The 20,784-nt window shown below is 38.7% G+C and overlaps 2 protein-coding genes across 5 annotated transcripts in view; one reads left to right on the forward strand and one right to left on the reverse strand.

The window, feature by feature from the left end:
- Window positions 1-593: 593 nt before the first annotated feature.
- On the forward strand, window positions 594-7,625 carry ITGB1BP1 (integrin subunit beta 1 binding protein 1; the record flags this gene model as incomplete). Of its 4 annotated transcripts, none has more annotated exons than XM_081998430.1 (6): window positions 594-665; window positions 1,540-1,618; window positions 2,322-2,458; window positions 3,635-3,751; window positions 6,663-6,812; window positions 7,554-7,625. In XM_081998430.1, the coding sequence occupies 6 exons, from the start codon at window positions 594-596 to the stop codon at window positions 7,623-7,625; spliced, it is 627 nt and encodes a 208-aa protein (XP_081854556.1). The 4 variants fall into 4 exon arrangements, with proteins under 4 accessions (XP_081854556.1, XP_081854557.1, XP_081854558.1 ...); XM_081998431.1 differs by having other exon boundaries at window positions 3,659-3,751; XM_081998432.1 differs by lacking the exon at window positions 3,635-3,751.
- A 3,172-nt stretch (window positions 7,626-10,797) lies between these two features.
- The window catches only part of ASAP2 (ArfGAP with SH3 domain, ankyrin repeat and PH domain 2), a gene marked incomplete at both ends in the record, with an annotated part of 92,466 nt that continues 82,479 nt past the window's right edge, over window positions 10,798-20,784 (reverse strand). Inside the window, 5 exons of the mRNA XM_081998004.1 lie at window positions 10,798-10,872; window positions 11,828-11,950; window positions 16,578-16,687; window positions 18,358-18,425; window positions 20,088-20,256. Coding sequence (XP_081854130.1) covers window positions 10,798-10,872; window positions 11,828-11,950; window positions 16,578-16,687; window positions 18,358-18,425; window positions 20,088-20,256 — 545 coding nt within the window. The remainder of the gene's footprint in view (window positions 10,873-11,827; window positions 11,951-16,577; window positions 16,688-18,357; window positions 18,426-20,087; window positions 20,257-20,784) is intronic.

Genomic DNA, 20,784 nt, shown 5'->3' on the forward strand with positions numbered 1-20,784 from the left:
TGCTTGTGGAATACTCTCAGAACTCCCAGTAACTCAGTTCTAAGGCAGTAAATGTAAGATGCTTCTTGCTTTAGTTTTCAGCAACATGTGAAGTAGTAGTAGCTTCTCCTAAAGTATTCCAATCAGTAGTTCTGCAGAAGTAGGGGTTTTTTTTATTTTTCGTAGGAGCATAATATTTGGAGCAGGGATTGCACTGGATGCACTTTGTAGGGCACTTACATTGTAGTTACAAATAAAAATCATCTAATGCTTTTAAGTGAGAATAAATTTAAAATTTTGTCTTGTTTCTAAATCTCTATCATATATATGCATTAGAAACTGACCTTTGCAACAGTCTGTAAATTAGGTAGCAGCATCAGAAGGATAGTGAAGTTTTAGCAGAGAGCTTGAGGGACTTTCCCCAGTCACACATGAAGACCACCAGAGGAACATTCCTACTTCCATTCTGAGATTCATTAGCTTACTAGTTTCCAGTTTTTGTCCACTTCGGACACAGCCACTCTGGTGTTTGCCAGGAACTCCTTCCCTTTATGATATGACAGCTTTAATTTTTATTTTTCCTAGAAGATCTTCCTTGATCCAATTATGAAAAAATGTTTAGAAAAGGAAAAAAGCGACACAGCAGCAGCAGTTCACAAAGCAGCGAAATCAGCACTAAAAGCAAGGTAAGCCAAATTTGGTATACATGCTGTTTATGGAAGCACTTTCGTTTGTTACAAGTTGACAGTTCAGCGGTTTGCTTGCACTGATGGTAGAATGTGATTTCCATAAAATGCCATGGTCCCCAAGGAGAACTTTCTACTTCAGCTATTTCTCAGATTGTGTTATGAGAGTTAAAAAAACCCCTCTGTATTATTACGCTCTTGCATTCTGAGATTGATTGCTTCCATAGCGAAGCCCACAAAGACAAGAGCTTCTGGCACTGCAATACTACGGTTTGGAGGAAAGAGCAGTATGTTTGTTCAGTAGTGGTAAATAATTGTCTTAGGAAGATGCCCGTGCTAGGTACCAAGAATGAGTTCATTCTTCAGTACTAGTTGGTTACTCAGTTATCTCTAAAAAGTATTCTTCGTTTTGAATAATGTGTCCATTTTGTCTGATAGGTTTTGGAATGATCAGTTGAATATTCTGGATTTTCCAAGGTGCCGTTTCACTTCCCTTGCACTGCTATGTTATTTCAAGCATTGGTGACAAGCCATGTAGTTGTCAATTTCTTCAAGTTAAGATGCAGTACCAGAAAAGTCTGGACATAACCTTAAGGTTCATTTTCTCTTTTATTTCCTCCTTCTTTCAAAATATTTGTGGACTTCTCAAGGGTTCCTGCTGAATTTATATCAGTCTGATCTGCACTGAGGCAGAAAGATAACTTCAGGAAAGAAACAGATGGTATTGTTTTTTTCTCCCCGTTTTGCAGTGCTGCTTAAGTAATTAGAACATAAACACTAGTTTATTTTAACAAAGAGTTGAGGCAGGGCATCTCAAAGTGAATTGTTAATATTTTCTCAGTAACTTTCTGGTGATACTAATTATTTTTTTTAGTCTGTAGATTCCAGTCTTGGGGGACTTTCCAGATCTAGTACTGTGGCAAGTCTAGATACAGACTCCACGAAAAGTTCAGGTATGTAATCAGAGTTGTATGGAGCAGGATTAACTTTATATCTGTTCATAGACAAAAGCAGAAAATGGAAAAGGTTAAAATAGGTATTTTTAATAATTGTGAGTGAATCTGTCAGCCTGTTGACTAATGCATGCGTAGCTCTAGGCTTCTAAAGTATTATTAATGATGTGTCTAGGATTAAGTCACTGTTTTTGAAGTAAAGTGTCAGAGTAAGAAAAACTTAGTTGTGATACTAGTCTGTTACACAGCATAAATCTGGTGTAACTTTTTGGAATCTATGTTTCCTGCTTTTATAAGTTTATATTTGCACTGAAATCATGGAAATAAGATTTGATTTTAGTTGTTCTTGCTCACCAGATCACAGTGCATCACTGTTTGGATCAAACAGTTCATTTAAAAAAAAATGAATATGGAAGTAGAACCAGCTTTTCTGTTTTCTGATTTAAGGTTAATTCCAAATTTAAGTTAGTATAAACAATGCCATATCATGGATTCATGTGAAACTGTTGCCTTTACCAAGGGCTGTTCTGAATCAACCCGGGACAGTTCATTAAAGAGAGGAGTTAATATATTGTGGTAAGGTTAAGTATTTGATGAAGGTCTGAAAAAATTACAGAATTTAATGTCAGCCCCATTGACACCAATTAGAATAGCATTATTGTTCTGGAGTTCTTCAGAATTGCTTTGTTCTATTCTGTTGCAGGACAAAGCAATAGTAATTCTGATACATGTGCAGAATTCAGAGTTAAATATGTTGGTGCCATTGAAAAATTGAAGTATAATGAGAGCAAAAGTCTCGAAGGGCCATTGGACTTGATCAATTACATAGATGTAGCACAGGTAAGTGGGTACAAAAGACAATACCAACAGTGTCAGAACATCTTAAGCTTAGGTGTAATTCTTTCATATTATCATGTGATCTGACATCTTTGCAAATTTTAGACTTACTGGTATAAAGTAGCTTACTTTAAAAAACATTAAGCTATGAATTTCAAAAGCTGTTACACTTGATTCCACCCTTTCGAGTAACTGGAGAAGACGCACCCAAAAAGCCATTACGACGAAGCAGACTCAGAGCAGAGGCCCTTTTCATGAGTCACTGCTGAACAAGTATCCCAATGGAAATTTTTATATTGTCTTCAGCACTGTTAGGATTAGTGGCTGGGAAAGAATATCTCCTCCAGACTTCCCCGGTAGTGTAGAAGTTTTCCTGCTGAGGAAAATGTCAAATTTCTGCTTACAATCACTTATGAACCTGTGACCAAAGAACCTGAATAATACTTGGGTCATCCTTGCCAAACTGTGGTTGCTGGCACTTATTTTTGTACTAAAAGCCGAAATTGGTTGTTTTCATTAAGTAGCTGATTGTTTGTATCTTTAAGAGCACAGAATGTCTGTTGATCTTACAACAACTTGACATTTCAAGTATCTGAATATATGCTAAAACTATTTTTACAGCCAAATAACAATTGCTGCCAGTGTGGAACATAGATCACCCAGGGTCAGTGCAGCATGACAGGGCATGCATTATTTTTCAGCCCATCTGATGTGACCACAAGGCCAAACTCCCCCCTGAGATGATAAATTCCTTTCTGGAATCATGTAATATTTAGATTAGACTATTTCAGTTGGAAGGAACTTAGAATGATCATCTAGTCCAACTGCCTGACCACTTCAGGGCTGACCAAAAGTTAAAGCCTGTTATTAAGGGCATTGTCCAACTGCGTCTCAAACACTGACAGGCTTGGGGCATCAACCGCCTCTCTAGGAAGCCTGTTCCAGTGTTTGACCACCCTCTTGGTAAAAAAATGCTTCCTAATCTCCAGTCTGAACCATCCCTGAATGTATTTCACGCAAAGTTAAGGGATTGGATGAGTGCAAGAGTGGCAGGCAGACTCCAAACAGCAAGACATGAGCAGCGTTAGTGATGTTGCTGATCCAGTAGACTGAAGTACAGATAAACACATTTTCTATTATGTATCTTCGTTGTTCAATGTTCTTCTGTCTGCACTAAAGGCTTTTGTTTGTTTCCTTCCAAAGCAAGATGGAAAGTTACCTTTTGTTCCAGGTGAAGAGGAGTTTATTATGGGAGTTTCCAAGTATGGCATTAAAGTTTCAACATCTGATCAGTATGTAAGTGATTCACAACAAACTGTCTTTTCAGTGAGAGCCGAAAGGTGCTTTCATTTATTTCTCCAATCGATAGACAATCTGTGTGACCAAAATGTCACTGCTGGCTTTAACCAAAAGTCAAACAAACAAACAAACAAGCTCTCACAGCAGCACTGCTTCATGTCATATCTGCTCAGGGCTCTCTGTATTTTCCTGGTTAGATTGGTTGGATTTATGACAAAAATCCATTCCTTTTGAGAAAGAGCACCAGACAAACAGCAAGCAAGCCTTTATGCTCTTTGGGCACATCTTCCTTTTTCTGTGGCTGTCCTGCCATTCTCTTACATGGAAGATTAGCTTGACTGTGGTGGCCAAGACCCTAGGTTCCTCAGCCTGAGTTAGTAATGCAATTCCCGTTGATGTTATTGTGGAGAGGAAAAAGCAAAGGATGTTTTTTTTCAAGAATAACAGAGTTGTCTTCCTCTTTAAAGTTCCAGCCTTGCACTCCTAATCCAAGAGTATGAGTTCACTCCAGCATTAAAGCCTCATGATTCCACTTTATTGATCAAGCCTATTTTTTGTTTGCATCATTTCCTCCATGTGGTTTATTTTCCTTTAGTGCACTTCAAGTAGCTTTTTTGCTAAAAATAAAAATCCGGTCGCTTCCCCACGGCCCTCCTGTTGCCTTTGTATAGCTGCCATGTGGTTTCCTTCTGGTTGCCCTCAGAGCCCCAGATACCATAAATACTTGGCCTTATGGAGTCATGACCTATCAACAACCCAGCAATGTCTGTTCATAAAAGCCTCAAGTATGAGGGCGGTGAAGAGCATTGCTCAATAGCTGAATACTCTGAAGAGAAACAAAAAGTTCCCTTTGGTCCCTTCAGAAAATAAAACACTTGCTTCTAATGCCTGGGAGGAAGTGTAGTAGTTGTTACTCAAACTTTGAATTCTTTTGGGTTCTGTTTTTGCTGTCCTCCTAAATTCTTAATTCTCATTAAGAACATAGGTTACCCTATTATTTAAATTCCTTTTTACTTTGATAAAGATCAAATAGGTAATTTTAAGACTTTTATCCATCGTTCTTCTGGCTTCAGGCTAAAAGCATGCACAAGCTGATAAAGCCTTCTGTGATTAAGCTAGCTCGCACTGGCATTTTATAGCATTGCATTCTGTTTCCTAAGTTCTGGCTTTTTGCATCTTTGTTGCTGTTGACATTTAATTTGTCCTTTAGCGTGTTAGTCCACCTAACTCTTTTCACAGAGTTCCAAGATGGAAGGGTTTTCTCTGCATTCATACAAATAATTCAGTCTTTTATGAATTTGTGGGAATTCTGGCGAGAGTTCTGTGATTTGTAGATACCTTTGCAGGTGAATGGGCAGCTATTTATTTCAGATGCCAAAGAGAATGGACCACAGGATACAAAATTTTTCCTCATGTATTTCAGCCAACGTTTGAGAAGTTACTTCATTAGTGACTGAAATACATACAGATATGTAACTCATTGATACATTTCCATTGTTTGTGGATGCAACCACTAGAAACCGAAGGCGAAGTGTTTATAGAAGTCACGCTGAGGCTCTGGCCTTCTTCACATTCTCTTTGTATGTATTTGTACGTGATACACATGTATATATGTGTATGGCACAGTTTGTCCATCTGCCATCTTGTTTCTCTTCCGAACTGCAGAATCCCCTCATAGCCAGATACTGGAAGGAAATGAATTTACAGGGGGACGGTCTACTTTAAAGAATTCTGTCCTCCCTCTAATAGTGACAATCAACATGCACCTTAGCACTGTAGTGAGTTCCAAGCCAAGTAACTCTAAAAAGTTACAAGTTACAGAAAAAATTACAGAAATCTTGGCACCTTTCATGCAGAGACTGGGGGCTGATGCAGTAAGTTCCACATTGGCTCCAGCTGCCTTCAGGATGGTGTGACATACACAGTTCATGATGGTATGAATAATTGTGAGTGATGTTTTTCAGCAACGTGATCTTAGGAGCTCTGGTGGAAGGCTCTCTCTCAAGGGTTTCATAGCAGGCATCAAGCTCACTGTTCATTTTTACGGCTTCTGTATCAAAGTGGATGTTTCTTTAGACCCTTCCACTACTGATGGGGATGAGGTGTTTGATGCCACGAACATAGAAAAAGAGCTGTCTTGAAGTCCTAAGACCCTAGTTGTGGTATGACTAGAATCAACCAGATGAATATTACCAGTTGGCTAGGATGGCTTGAGAAGAAAGGCTTTGTGTGGAGTAGGTCTGCAGAGACCTCTTACTGGATGACATCAACTGATCCCTTTTTGGAATGGCCAAGATCGGAACTGTGGGGCTATGGTGAAACCCTGCAACTGCAGGGAATAGTAGAGGTCTCCTAGACTAGGTCTCTGCAAGAGTCAGGATGCATGCTGTGGCTCAGGCCACAAATGGCCTGGCTATAGCCACATGGCTACCCTGCTCTACCTCAGAGCAACTAACCTTCTCCATACACTCTTCTGGGTACAGTTTCTTGTGTGTATGCTTCCCGGAACTGCGACAGGGGATTGTCTGGAAAAATAAAAAGTTGTTCTGAGTTGCCTCTGTGCCAGAGGCAGGTACAGTGTACCACTGATCCTGCTCACAGCAGGCGAGCAAGAATAGGTGGGAAACTAATGTGTGCTTTTGTAGTATGGCCAGGAGTGTAGTCCACATATTAATGCAATTCTAAAATAGAAGCAAAAATTAAAGCTAGAATTGTGTTAAACCACCGCTTATTTTTTCAACTCTTGATTAAACTCTCAGTTAAAAGATTATAATTTTACCAAGGAATACTTTTTTCCTGTAAATAAATCTGAAGTATTCTTTTGTAAGAGAGAGAATCAAAAGAGGTGGAAAACTGAAATAGCTGTTGCACTGTTCCAGAGTAACGTTTATTTGCCACATGGTTTCAGGATGTGTTACATAGGCATGCTCTCTATTTAATTGTACGGATGGTCTGCTATGATGATGGTCTGGGAGCAGGAAAAAGTTTACTGGCTTTGAAGACAACAGATGCAGCCTCTGAAGAATGCAGCCTCTGGGTATATCAGTGCAATAGTTTGGTAAGAGTTTATGTTTACAGCATTTAATTTAGGTATCAGTATTTTGACTGTAAAGAGAGATCCTAAAACCCAAGGCCCTTGTGAAGGCTCTTTGGCAGAAGAGTTAATTAATTAAAATCAGTTAAATCAATTCAAAAGAGTATAAATGTGCCCTGGCTGAGGAGGGAAGAAAAGCCCTGCTGACTGCATTTGATCAGCTTTGAGGAAAAATACCTACAGTCCTGAAAAACTGGCCTAAGAAAGCTCTTTCTAGTCTAAACAGTGCTATCCCAACTGCTAAGGACAAGCCGCCATTTGTATTTTCAAAGCCAAAACCAAACCTCTTGAGAGCGGACAGAGCAGAGGGGGATTCAGTAACAACTCTGGTAATAGACCATGCATTCATATCTATGAGCAAGGGAAGTGATCTCCTCTTAAGAGTAGGAGAATTCATGGTCAAGATATTATGGTATGACACAGCCCCACAGCAGCACTGGGGGAACACATGAACTGACTTTCTGAATGCTAGTGTCACGCTATGATGAAAGCTAACAACTCTGACTTGTTTCAAAAGAGCTCATTTAAAACAGCTTCCCACATGTCATTGCAGACCACAGAAATCAAATTAAATCTCACCTGTGCTACTCCATTTTGCATGTCTCTGCCAAAAGAATGATAGAAGTCCCATCCTGCTTTAAATGAGTTTTGAGACATTTAGAAGTTCTTCAGAAAGTGTTAATGTGCGTGTTTGGATTTTTTTAGGAACAAGCACAAGCTATTTGCAAAGTGTTATCTACAGCCTTTGATTCAGTTTTAATGTCGGAGAAGTCCTGATTTTCTTCAGCAGCACACGACTGTGTAGTACAAGAGGCCTTTGTGTGAGGAGGAAACGGGGCTCCTTTGTGATACCACAGGCTGGCTATAGCTACACACAAACCTAGAAAAGACTTGCTGTGCAAAGAAGAGCCATGCAACCTTGCACATGGTACTTTGTCATTGCCTAAACGTGACTTGAAGAAATTATTCCATCAGTTTCCAGGACAGTACAGAATTTTATATTTAACATGACTTTTTTTTCCCTAAATCAGGTTTTGTATATTAATGTCAGTATTGTAGAAGTGTAAAATAAAAGTGACACTTCTATCTCTCTGTCTGAAAAAGAATTTGTTAATACAGACTTCAGTTCTGCTTAACCTAGATATTAGAACAAAACACCAAGAGCAAAGTGATAACAGGTAGTCATTTGGTGCTTTACACCTCTAATTTAATCTTAGGTGAGCTGTCTACACAGTTTCTACGTTGCGCTAAAAATCCATAAGATGTACATTTTTTTTGCTCAAGTGCTACTTGTTTGTATTTCTCATTTTACACATTGAAACGAATGATGTTGCCTAAGCAATGCAGAGTAACAGAACTGGCCAAAGTGATTTTAAAAGTAGTTTTATTTTTCCAGACATTTGACTGGTTAACAAGAGTAAAATTTATTAATCATGCTCTAATTATAAATCACTGCATCCAGGACATTGAAAATAAGAGTTGATTTTAGGTTATACAATATATACAGTTGCTCTGCAACTAAACAAAATAAAAACAACTGAATTGAATATTATACATCTCATAGCATTCTAAGCTGCATTTTAAGTGTCACTTGCTCCTTTTTAAACAGTTAACACAGCAACCTAATAGTCTGTCTATTAACAGGTTTTTGAATTATTATTTTTAATCACCTTTGAAAAGTTGTATGAAATATGCCAAAATTTTGGACTTTAAATTCTTAATTTTATATTATAAATAGGTATCTACAGGCTCTAGAATTTCTTCTTCCTCTGCCAGAGGAGCAAACTTTGAGAAACATGGAAAATCTAGGGATAAATTTTGCTTAGCTGCTCTTTATTGGTCCTCAAGATTTTCTCTGTCTGCACTGTTAGTGCTATTAAGTTGTATTCTACAAGTTTCGTAGTTTCCAAGTGACCTGTGAACAAGGTGGTGACACTTTGAAGTGTATTCCTCTTCTAGCAGAACTCAAGGAAAATTTGCATCATTGTTAACTTTATGAGTTGTTACATACACTATAAGATTCTGTGTTAAAAATACTGTACATTAGGAGATCTGTGCAAAATAATATGCCCATTTACTCTCTAGACTCTATCAGGGATAGAAACATACAAAATAGTGTTGCAAACTGAACATATCAGTAGGTGGATAAAACTGTAGTGCTAAACTATTACTCTACCGTTTTACTGGGAACTTTGAAAATACGGACTAATTTGCTTCAACTTGCAACAAAAATATCTTGAAACATTCCAGTTTGTTCCCCTTTTATACTGCAGCAACAGCATCTGGAAAATGAAAGTTAGGTGTATACTTGGCTGTACCCACACATTCGAGAGGCTACCAACCAACTGTACCATTTAGGAAAGGCGATACAAGGCAAGATCAGTGTTGCTCTTCCAACACTAATGCAATGTGATTTTTTTTTTCCTCCAAATAGGCATATATGGTGGTGGCCTATTTTCCATTCCGTCCCCAATTTAAACACCGTTTGTCAGAAATTGAAAGTTCTCTTGATAAATCTAGAGATAAAATATTCATAAAACATGATCAAAGCCAATGTGACCTAGACATAGTTTTTTCTTATCCTATGCCATCAGTTGTTTCCTGTAGCATAAGCAAAACCTGGTACGATTTCACAATATACGAACATCAAAATGACGTCAGATTAGTGTTGGTGTTTTGTATTCCATCAACCAACTGGAAACTATCCATGGCCCTAGCCTTTGTTCACAAATTAGTAAAACAAATTTAACAACAGTGTAGCTACCATATATGTGGGTATATTATATAAATACAGAGTGAGTCAGCAAACTATCATTGTTTGCAAGGTAGTGGCACACGAACTTTATAAATCAGAACATAACGTAGTGTACTTGTGAGGTGTCAGATACCTTATTGACCAACGATAATTACCTAAGTGTTCCACCAAGTATGTTCTCTCCGTGAACACACTGCTGGATGACTTAAGAAAATTCAAGAATTTAAAAACAAAGTCTAAACACTATAATGAGACAAGTGTAAGAAATGCTCTGCAATCCATCATCTTAGTTAAGTACATTTCAGGAAGTGCAGTTTTCATATCCTTGAGTTAACGTAGTAACTCATTAATATTGCCATAGTTTAGTTAACCAGCAGTAGTCACATTACATGACCAAAATGGATGTAACATACATAAAGAACATTCAAAAAACAGGTTCTACACACGTGCAGCATAGAAAAATGAAACAGTCTCAAGCTCACAAAATTAGAACTAGAAAGTTCAACAACTAACACAGATTTCAGAAACTTTAAGCAAATATGTACATCCATTCTGAAAGAAAGAGGTTTCTCCTGTGGTAAACTGAAATACTTTTTCACTTTTACCTGGCTAAAGACACCCGATGAAAATAATATCATCTGTAATTGTTGACTTCCTGGATGACAGCCAGTATGGCAAGATGCTGGATGAGTCCAATTTAGAACTATGCAGCAGCTTGCATGTTTTGGTTCCAACACTTCAAGTGGCATCAAGAATTGGATACATTCACTGCCCTGTTAGATGCACACAATTTCTTTGATGGGGAAGCAACAGTGAACTGTGGTATTGTCATGTTACAAAAGGAAGAATAAAATTACAGTGAATTGAATGAAAAGAACATTCATGATGTTGTGATGTTCACACTCTCATATGGATTTTGATTGTTAAAGCTTTTCAGTTCACCTTGAAAAATACAGGAAGAGTTTTTTGTGTTTTTTTTTAAAGTGTAAACTGCTTATGAGAAATTTTCACATAGAAAAAAGTTTTTAAAGTCACAAAATCAGAATGATGGCAATAAAAAAGTAAGCTACAGTACCTAGGATTTGGGCAGTGCTCTGGCAAGGTGTCTGCAGATAGGTAGATGAAATGAAATAGAGCAAAACTTATTTCTGTGACTGCTGGAAATGAGAAATATCTCCACTTATCAGTAGCAATTTAGTCAACAATAAAGTGCACAAATGATACAGGGAAAGCTCCTTTCCGACTGGGATCTCCATCAATATGACCAATCTGAAAGAGTACAGATATTTTTCAAGTTAATCTCAAAAAGGCATTTCAGTATCAGCAAAATGAATACCAGTGACCTTCCTGCCTTGTAGTACAACAAGCCTCTCCCTACATCTTTTCTGCAGCAGTGTTCTTTTTCTTTTGCGAACAGGAAACATTATCAGAAAATTCAGTCTGACAAGATGCCCTTCTTATTCAGCTATAAACATTTTTTTGCACATTCTCTTTTATCCAGTTCTTTGAAAGTAACACCTCTTAATGCAGTACCACTGCTACATCATTTCAGCACATTCTGCAATGCCTGGCAGCCCATATTCTGCCTCTGTTAAGTTGCCTCTGCTTAACAATCACTGAAAGGTAAAAGGATGGATCAAGCTTCAACAGTTTTGGGTCTTACATGAATCTGTTTGTGTTTATACAGCATTATTGTCAATTTAGATGCAATTTGAAGTTCTATTCTTCGCTAGCTAACAGAGTAAGGCAAGAGTTTTCATGCATCCCAAGACTTGCTTTGGCTGATGAGGCTCTGGAGTGTAAATAGTTAAGATGGTTTCCCAGCTCATAGAACAGACCATTTCTCAATCTCAGTCAGCTGAAGAATTAGGACAATACAAGGCTGTCTTCTGAGGCCCACTACACAGCATCTTCAAGGAAGATGAAATAGTAGCAGACTCTTAAACTGCTGACACCGTCCAAGAATTTCCTGAATCAAACAGACCATGTCCCCTGTATATTGTGAACCCTACTAATCAGATTTTTTTTTTTTAAATTTGAATGAGAAAAGCCAAAAACTTACCTGAAGTTTTATTTTTGAACAAAATAAATTTCTAAATCAGGTTTCCATGAGATGAAATTTTTCCTGTTACTTGGAAACCCAGCAGGTTCTGAAGTCAATGTCAACCTCTAGATTTCATTTATTTCTTTCAAAGTACGTTGATGGAAAATACAAACTACTCACCCACCACTCCTGATCTTCTTCACCATCGACTACAATAATATCTCCCTCTGAAAAAGTCAGCTCATCGGGGTTATCTGCTACACAGTTGTAAATAGCTTTTACTCTCTTGGGCTTAGTTTTTGACTGAAATATAAAAATAAGCAAATGTTAGTAATACAGCTTGTAAGAGCCAGAATAGACTTGGATTTCATCTAAAGAAAGCTTCAGAACTGCTTCCAACTGTTATTTTTCATAAGTTAGAGTTCAGCTACATCTTTTATGCTGTGTGCTTATGCTCCAGGCTGAATTTGGCAGCATCCAAAGGCTTTCAGAACCAATGTGCCACCAACATGGGCCAGGTTTCCCTGAGCAGTCTTCCATTTTGGCTCATCCAAGCCTGTCTTCAGAGCTCTGTATCACTGCAGGAAATACGATTTATTCAGAAGATGAGGTAATCAAGATCAAGTGCTACGCAGCAAGTGTAACAGCAGCATTGTCAAAAAGAGGCCTGAGCCACCTGCCAATACGCCCCTTCTTAATTTGCTAAACCCATTTCAGCAGTGTACAAACCCTCTGAGATGTCCTCTGCCTCTGTAGTGCTTTGAGAACTGCAAGCCACAGGGGTGCTTCAGTCAACACTTCCAACAGGACCGTTTAGGAGTTGCAATATTCCAGTATCACAGTGGCACTCCAATCCTAGTTGTGTTCTATTTGAAGTGATGCAGAAATTGTTCTGCTTTGGTATCACAGCATCCACCATCCTAATCTCACGCCTCTCTCTGTGCAACCTGGCCTGCTGCTGCATTTGTTTTCAGCCTCCTCATCCTCTGTTGCAGACTAACACTAATGCTACCTACATAATGTTTCCATGCAAGGAGTGAAGAGGCACAGGACCCTGGAGGCAGAGTATACACTTTCCACCATTAATTCATCCTTTTCCTCAGTTTGCCCAACTGAGGGGGCAAGCAAAAAAAATCTCTCCTTTCTACTTTAAAGTGCCAGAGCCAAGCTGCAAGCGCCATTTAGGGCAAGAGATGCCTGTTAATACAGTGAGTGTTTGGGACAGAGGCTCCAGATGGGGCAAGGAAAAGAGTATCTTATTACCATCCTGCACTCCCTCAGGGACTGGTCCCAATCTCTAGTTAGGTAGGCCATGGAGCAGGAAGCTTCTAGGGGGAGAAGAGATTCAATTCACAAGTCTACTTCCCTCCACCAGCAAAATGCTCTGCTGTGGACAGTACTGCCTGACAGCATCTTAACGTGCCATTTTGTCAAGAGCCGAGCGCCATGCAGCAAAAAGGGGATGTGGCTGTGGAAGGAGGGAGGTAGCACAATCATTATGCTCATCTCTAAGCATCCATTTGCGTTTTAGTACAAAACACCTGACCTGCCCAGACCAGGCATACCCTTAGGCTCTATCTCTGGGGCACACCTCTGTGAGTTGCACTGCATCATAGCAATTTTGCCAGATGCGCCATCTCAGTCAAGTTACAGTTTAAGCCACAACCACCTTTTAGGTCAAGAGGGAAAAGCTTCACATCAATACAACAGTGATATAATTACTAACTTCAAAGCGCAGTAGTTACAGGTATTTCTTGTTCTTTAGAAGGCAAGGAAATTAAAATAGATCCCATTCCCAGAAGACTAAAATCTTCCAAGGAAGGTTTCCCATGTATCTATAATATGGTTTCAAAAATCTAAATTATACATTCAAAAATTTAAAAAATGCTTCAGGAATTTCCATCTAAAAAATACGCTGTTGGGCAAATGCACTCTACAGGATATAAGCCACTGGCTACATGTGCACCTACAATTAGTCCTCTTTTTTCTTTACTCATGAAAGAATGAGTGATGATTCTTTTCTGCAATCACTTCCTAAATCTGGGCTGGCCTCTGTATTCTCTGGCAGGGTAGAGACTTAGCAAAAAAGGCTGGAGTATAAGGCTAAATGGAGTGATTTAGCCAAAGCTCTTTAGCTAGACTGATACAGCTAAAGCTCTTTAGCTGAGGGACCCTTGACTAAATCTCAGCTAAGATGCTATAGCTAGATTGATTTAGCTAAAGCACCTTAAATAGCACACACTCCCTGAGCCAGGTTTCCCTTACTTCTCTGTCCTATGACAGAAGAAAACCATCCAGCTGATTTTCTGTCTCACAAAATTCACCCTACTGAAGCACTAGAGACATGTGGAGAGTCAGATTTGTTCTTCATATTATGTGCAATTAATATTAAACAGTGGAGACACTGACTGTTCCTAGAAACTGGCCAGGATAGCCCTTTCACTCATAACTAAAGCAATTTGTCCTATAAAACAAAAAAGGAGAGAACAAGATAAAGAAGATACCACAACTTTAATTTATACAGAAAGCCAGGTAAGGAGTTGTTTCAGAACCAACAGATGTGTTGAAAGGATGTGGCCAGCGCTCACACCTGAATCCCAGGACACACAACAGAGACTGTGATCAGGGTCCAACAGCTTCACAAAGTATCATAGAATCATAGAATCTTTGGGTTGGAAGCGACCTTTAAAAGTCATCTAGCCCAACCCCCCTGCAATGAGCAGGGACATCGTCAACTATATCAGGTTGCTCAGAGCCCCATCCAACCTGACCGGGAATGTTTCCAGGGATGGGGCATCTGCCACCTCTCTGGGCAACCTGGGCCAGTGTTTCACCATCCTCATGGTAGAAAAAGTCTTCCTTTGATCTAGTTGAAATCTGCCCTCTTTTAGTTTAAAACCATTACCCCTTGTCCTATTGCAACAGGCCCTGCTAAAAAGCGCGTCCCCATCTATCCAACGTTGGATGGGTGTGACCATCCAATTCCTCATCTACCAAACAGTCCACCCATCAAATCCATCTCTCTCCAATTTAGAGACAATGTTGTGGGGGATTATGTCAAAGGCCTTACAGAAGTCCAGATAGACAACATCAGTAGCTCTTCCCTTGTCCACTGATATGCTCACTCTATCATAGAAGGCCACTAGGTTAGTCAGGCTGGACTTGCCCTTGATGAAGCCATGCTGGCTGTCTTGAATCACCTCCCTGTCCTCCATGTGCCTTAGCATAGCCTCCAGGAGTATCTGCTCCAGGATCTTCCCAGGCACAGAGGTGAGGCTGACGGGTTGGTAGTTCCCAGGGTCCTCCTTGCTACCTTTTTTAAAATTATGGCAATTCTCATGTAAGCAAAAGGGATAGATGGTCTATTTTACACTAATCAGAACATTTAATTTTATTATGGCCTAAAACATGAAAGTTATTTTGATGCAAGACAGACTTGCATCCAGTAACTTGGTTGAACAAGAGTGGGGGAGGCAAGAAAACAGAAGATTTTATACTCCCTAATAATGCAAGATGAACTCCAGATGTCTCTGTGGCTTTTCAGCATTATCAGATGAGAAACAGCTAACAGGAGTTCTAAGAGTTCAAGTCAAACGTGCAAGGCTATGCACACAAACACACTGAAGTCTCTCCTGGAGAGTTACTATTTCAGTAGACATGGTTAAGGAAAAATGGATGAAGGGAGAGAGACAGAGGACTGAAGAAGGTGCATCTTTTCATTACAGCCCATTAAAAAGACAATTGCAGAGCCTGGAACAGCATGTTTCCTACCTCTCAGTTTATTACTTACCTACTGAACTACACTCCCACACAGAATGTAAACCATGAAACAACCCAGACCTCATCACATACAGCATCTCAGAAAGTATGGACTCTATATTGTTACTTGGATACTGCAGAGAAATACTGTCATGATCAGGCACATGGATGTTTTAAGTCTATCACACAAGAGAGCAACATAGAATTGGAGCAAGGACCAAAGACCTATGTGAACTACACATAACGTAACGGTCAGCTGACATCTGGAAATACATTCCTTTACCTACACCAGTATAAGAATACAGGTATTGACACTAATAAGTGTGTTACCATTCATGGTCCTAGATTATAAATAATAAAGAGGAGTATAAAAAGGCCACACAATCGGATCAAGAGTCTATCTAAAACCAGTATCTCTTTTCTAACGGTCATGGTAAGGCTGGGGGAGGGTGTAGAAGAGTAATATACAATACTTCCAGCACGACACTCAGAGCCTTCCCCTTCACCTTTCAACCACCTCTGGTATACTTACCAAGAGATTTCTCTCCCATCACCCACTGAATGTATGACAAAGAGATGCAAAGAGAACCAACTGCACAAAGAATCAATTTCTTTTGTTGTGAGCTTGACTCTTATTAGTTTTGTCTGAAGCCGTTTGGCCTACTTATGTGAACAACTATGAGTATATTTACCTCCATTATAAAATTAAGCACAAAAGCTCCCTTATTACTTACTTCACTGAAGTTTAAGAATGAAGTTACGCATCATTTACAAGTGACTCACAAAACTCACCCCCAAGTGACTCACTTATCAAGCTTACCTACCTACAATAAGTCAAACCATATATTCTGTGGATTGTGTCGGTCACATCTGGACACAAGCAAAGAATCCATGCTTTTCTTTGGTTTCTTTTTTGGTTTTGTTGGTGGTTTGTTTTGGTTTGGGGTTTTTTTTAATTTAAAATCATATACTGTCATATAGGAAATGCAAGAAAAGCAAAGTTTTCATAAACATTTAGTACAAGTCGTGCACATATTTAACACAGAATACAGGCTTTGTATTTTTCATGATTCTCACATTTTCTCCATAACAGGATACACTATTATGTCAACAGCATGTTTGATAGAGTGTGGAAGATTTAATAAAATCAAAACCCAGACTGTCAACTTACTATTTGTGATTTCCTTGGCATTGGTGCTGGTGGCTGGATTTGTGCCAAAGTGTTTGTTGTAGCACCAGTTTGTGTTACTGGAATTTCACATACAGAAGATGACTCTCCTGCTGGTAAGGTAAGTAAAACAAGTAAATTTTAGGCATGCTTTTAAAAAAAAAAAAAAAAAAAGAGTGATGATACAAATGGAAGCCAAATTGATTATTCTTTAAAGGACAGAAATAATTTTATATCCCATTAGTATTTCATTTTTAATGGTTCTTTCTAAATAACTGAACAGAATTTTTCTTTTCCTTACCAAAAAGGCCTCTTTTCCCAAAGACAATTACCTAAGACCTTTAATACTGCAGATATGCTAAAAGAGAAAAAACACTGTAAAATAGATGAGAGCAGAACCAAATATCCCGTTTCCCCATTTGTTAACTACAGACTGTGTGCTTTTAGAACCCTTCTTTCCTAGTAAAGACCATCTTGATAGATGCTGCATCCTTCACAGGAGACTCCTAACACAGACAGTAGATAGTCATTAGCAAATTCCTCTTGGGTATGTCAAGGGGAAATAAAAAAGAATCACAGTAAGAACCAACGAACATAATATATATAGTGGAAGCGGAAACAGGGTAGGAGAAATTCCACTACCACAGAATCCACACAAACTTTACTTCGGACATTTTATTGAGATGACATTATTGTGATGTCCCAAGTAGTAGATACTTTGAACAATGAAAAAAAGCAGAATGAATAATGAACTGAGTAATGAGTTCTGTTTATTATCATGAAAAGAGAAATACCAATTTGCAATTTAATTAAAAATGACACCACATGAGCTTTAGTTTCAAACTAGAAACACAGTTTTCCTATTCTGAAATGCGTATCTGTTACCTTGTTTATGACACATGCAAACAAGAGAATAAACTAACTAAAGTTTTCATAATGCAACCTTTAAGTGGGGTTTAGGTGAGGTTAGGGAAGCAGAAGCCCAACTGGAACTGAATCTGGCAAGGGATGTCAAAGACACAAGAAGGGCTTCTGTAAATACATAGGTAACAAAAGGAAAATTAGGGAAACCCATTAGTGCCCATTGCTCAACGAGATGAGGATCTGGTTACACAGGACATGGAGAAGGCTGAGGTACTGAAAGCCGCCTTTGCTTTACTAGCAAGACCAGTCTTCAGGAGTCCTAGGTCCCAGAGACCAGGGGAAAATCTACAAGGAAGTGCCAAGTCCTGCACCTGGGGACGAACAAGCCCATGCATCAATATACGCTGGTAGCCATCCAGCTGGAAAGCAGGACCAGAGTCAATGGGCACAAACTGAAACACAGGAGATGCCATCTGAACATCACGAAACACTTTGCTACTGTGAGGGTGACTAAGCACTGGTACAGGTTGCCCAGTAAGGCTATGGAGTCTCCATCCTTGGAGATACTCAAAAGCCATCTAGACATCGTCTTGGGCAACTGGCTCTGGGTGGCCCTGCTTAAGCAGGAGGTTGGGCCAGATAACCTCCAGGATGTCCCTCACAACTTCAACCATTCTGTGATTCTGTTTCTAATTACATTGGCCCCATTGTTTACATTAATTGGCCCATAACTCTGTTCATGCCGAAGAGCTTGAGGCATCTGGGCCTACACAATCAAGAAGAGAAACAAGAATACTGGTACTGACTGTATTGAAATGTGTAAGGTAAATGAAAAAAAAAACCAAACCAACCCACTCTCCCGTAGGCTGTTATAATGATAGCTTAATTAGAACAAAATAAATCTCTAAACCACACTTACTAGTTTGTTGTAGAGACCCAAGTCCTCTGGGCTGCCCTTTGTTAGTTACACCAGATGACTTCTCAGTCCTGTGTGGAAAGTTAGAAATTCATCCATTTAAGAAACAAACAAGAACTTGAACCACAGCAATACAAAATTCTTGTCATGTCTTCAGTATATTCCAGTGACAGCTGTTTTGCTTTTAAAAATACTACTTTGCTTCCATATTTTTGATTACACCAATCACAAGTTGTACTTAATTTAAAAATGTAAGGCAGAAGAATAATATAGGCTCAATTACTGCAATTTGTGTAGAGTAGATTTTCTTCTCCTACGTTCTGAAGTTCCCTTCACTGCTATTTTAATACTCTTTGTTAAAATTATGTATCCGTATCAGTTTCTACATCATAGCAAGCTTCAGCAAGTTACTTCTCCCTTGTAATTAGTATGGTATGTGCAACTGAAGGACTAGAAATGGAGCATTGTTTACCTCTCTCATTCACAAAGGATCTACCATGTGTATTATTTATCTCATATATACACATACATATCCCTGTATCTTATAACTACCTACATTTGTATAGGCTGTACTCTGCCAAATTTTCAATGTCAGAGAATCCAAAAACTTCCCAGACAAGTTACTATTACATTTCCCTAGGATTGCTTTTGGAAAGCTCTCCCTAGTGTCTAACTAAATTATTCCTGCCACAACTTAACCAAAACTCTTCTTTTTTAGAGAAGTTTTTTTACATCATGAGATGTAAAAAAGAATGGCACAATCCAACACTTTGTACATATTTGAAGACATGTATCTATGCTACAATTTCTTTTTTAACTTTTTTAACTTTTCTCACAGGTCATATTTTCTAGACTTTTCATTACCTTATTGATGTCTCCTGGTTTCTGCCTCCCTATTTTGTGTATTTATTTTACTGCAATACCCAAAACTGAACACACCCAGTCCAGCTGAGGCATTATGGATACTGAGTCAATTGGAAGGATTAATTCCTGTAGTTTGCAGGCTATAATCAAACCATACTATTGCCCTGACTCTTCCACAATAGCATGAATTGTCTGACTTACTTTTATTTATGATTCACTACGTCCTTGCAGATCCTTCTCTTAAGGACTTTTGCTTAACCATACTCTGCTGTTCTCCATCCTTCGTTTTTGTAGTTGATCTTAAGCACTAAGTGTTGCTTACTGAATGATACCCCTCTTCTCCCTTGACTATTACTCCAGTTTCTCAAGGCCGCTTTGGATATAATTCTGTTTTCCAGTACACTTGTCCTTCCTAACTTTGTTTCCTGCAAATTTAAAAATGTTATTTTCTGTTCCATGTCTCTCTACTCCTGCCATGAATGAAAATGTTGAATGGAACTGAACCTACGCAAAGCATGTGAACAATAAATGGCACAATCAGACATAACGTCCCATTATCTCTTCTTTGTTATTAGATGAGGATTAGAAATGGATTATTCTTTGTGGCTTCTTTTTTCCATCACGGCTAAGCATTCTGTAGATATTCTGTAAGCCATACAATCTTAAATTACTAGGCTGTCTTGTTTTTACTGTAGGAATCCTTATAATCTGCTTCCTTAGTGTCTGCCTTCTGTTCATTCACATACTCTAGAAAACATCATTGGCAAAAGTATGCATGCTTTATAGATGACTTGCATGTTATATACCATAAAACTGAAAAATTACTAATAATTATGAGGTATATTAAATACTAAAATGACATCAGTTACCCAGGAATAGGCTTTCTTTGAGAGATTCTACTAGGAGGTTGTGGGGGCAGTGGTGGTGGGGTTGGCTTAGTTTGTGGAGGAGCTGGTTGTTGTTTAGATTGCTGGTTCAAAGCTTCTATAATGCTGGCTGTCTTTGCCACTGGAGGCGGTGGTGCTGGAGAAAGCACATCTATAGAAGAAAGTTAGACAGTGAAATGGAATTAAATTTCTATTTACCGGTTTGTTTCCTGGGTTCTCATCCACAGGCTTTCCTGTTACAGGAGTTACCTCCATCCAAGAAAAATGCTTTACTACATGTAATCAACAACTTAAACAGAAAGCAATCCTTCCACTGGAAGGAGGACTTGTTTGGAAAAAGGTTTACATTTGTTTCACCTAGTCAAGGTCAGAGAGCTCACAAGTCTTCAGTTCATTAAAGCATTAAAGTACCAGCAAAGAAAATTCTTAGAGAAGTCAGTCATATTCTTGAAATAGTAGATCAGAATGTATTTAATAAAATGCTAATCTTGTTTGCTCTATCAAGGCCTTCAGTTTGTGTTTTATGGAAAAGAACTGAGTGAATGGTATCTGAGAAATTTTATTTAGAGGAACGTCTTTTCTTAAAATCCTGTTATGATTAACTTCTAACTAACTTCACATTAGGTTTAGCAATTAATTAAAATTTCTGTTGAATTCCTGAAACCACCACAACAGCAGT

The sequence above is a fragment of the Phaethon aethereus genome (genome assembly GCF_964289735.1).
Source record: "Phaethon aethereus genome assembly, chromosome: 3".
Lineage (NCBI taxonomy): Eukaryota > Metazoa > Chordata > Aves > Phaethontiformes > Phaethontidae > Phaethon > Phaethon aethereus.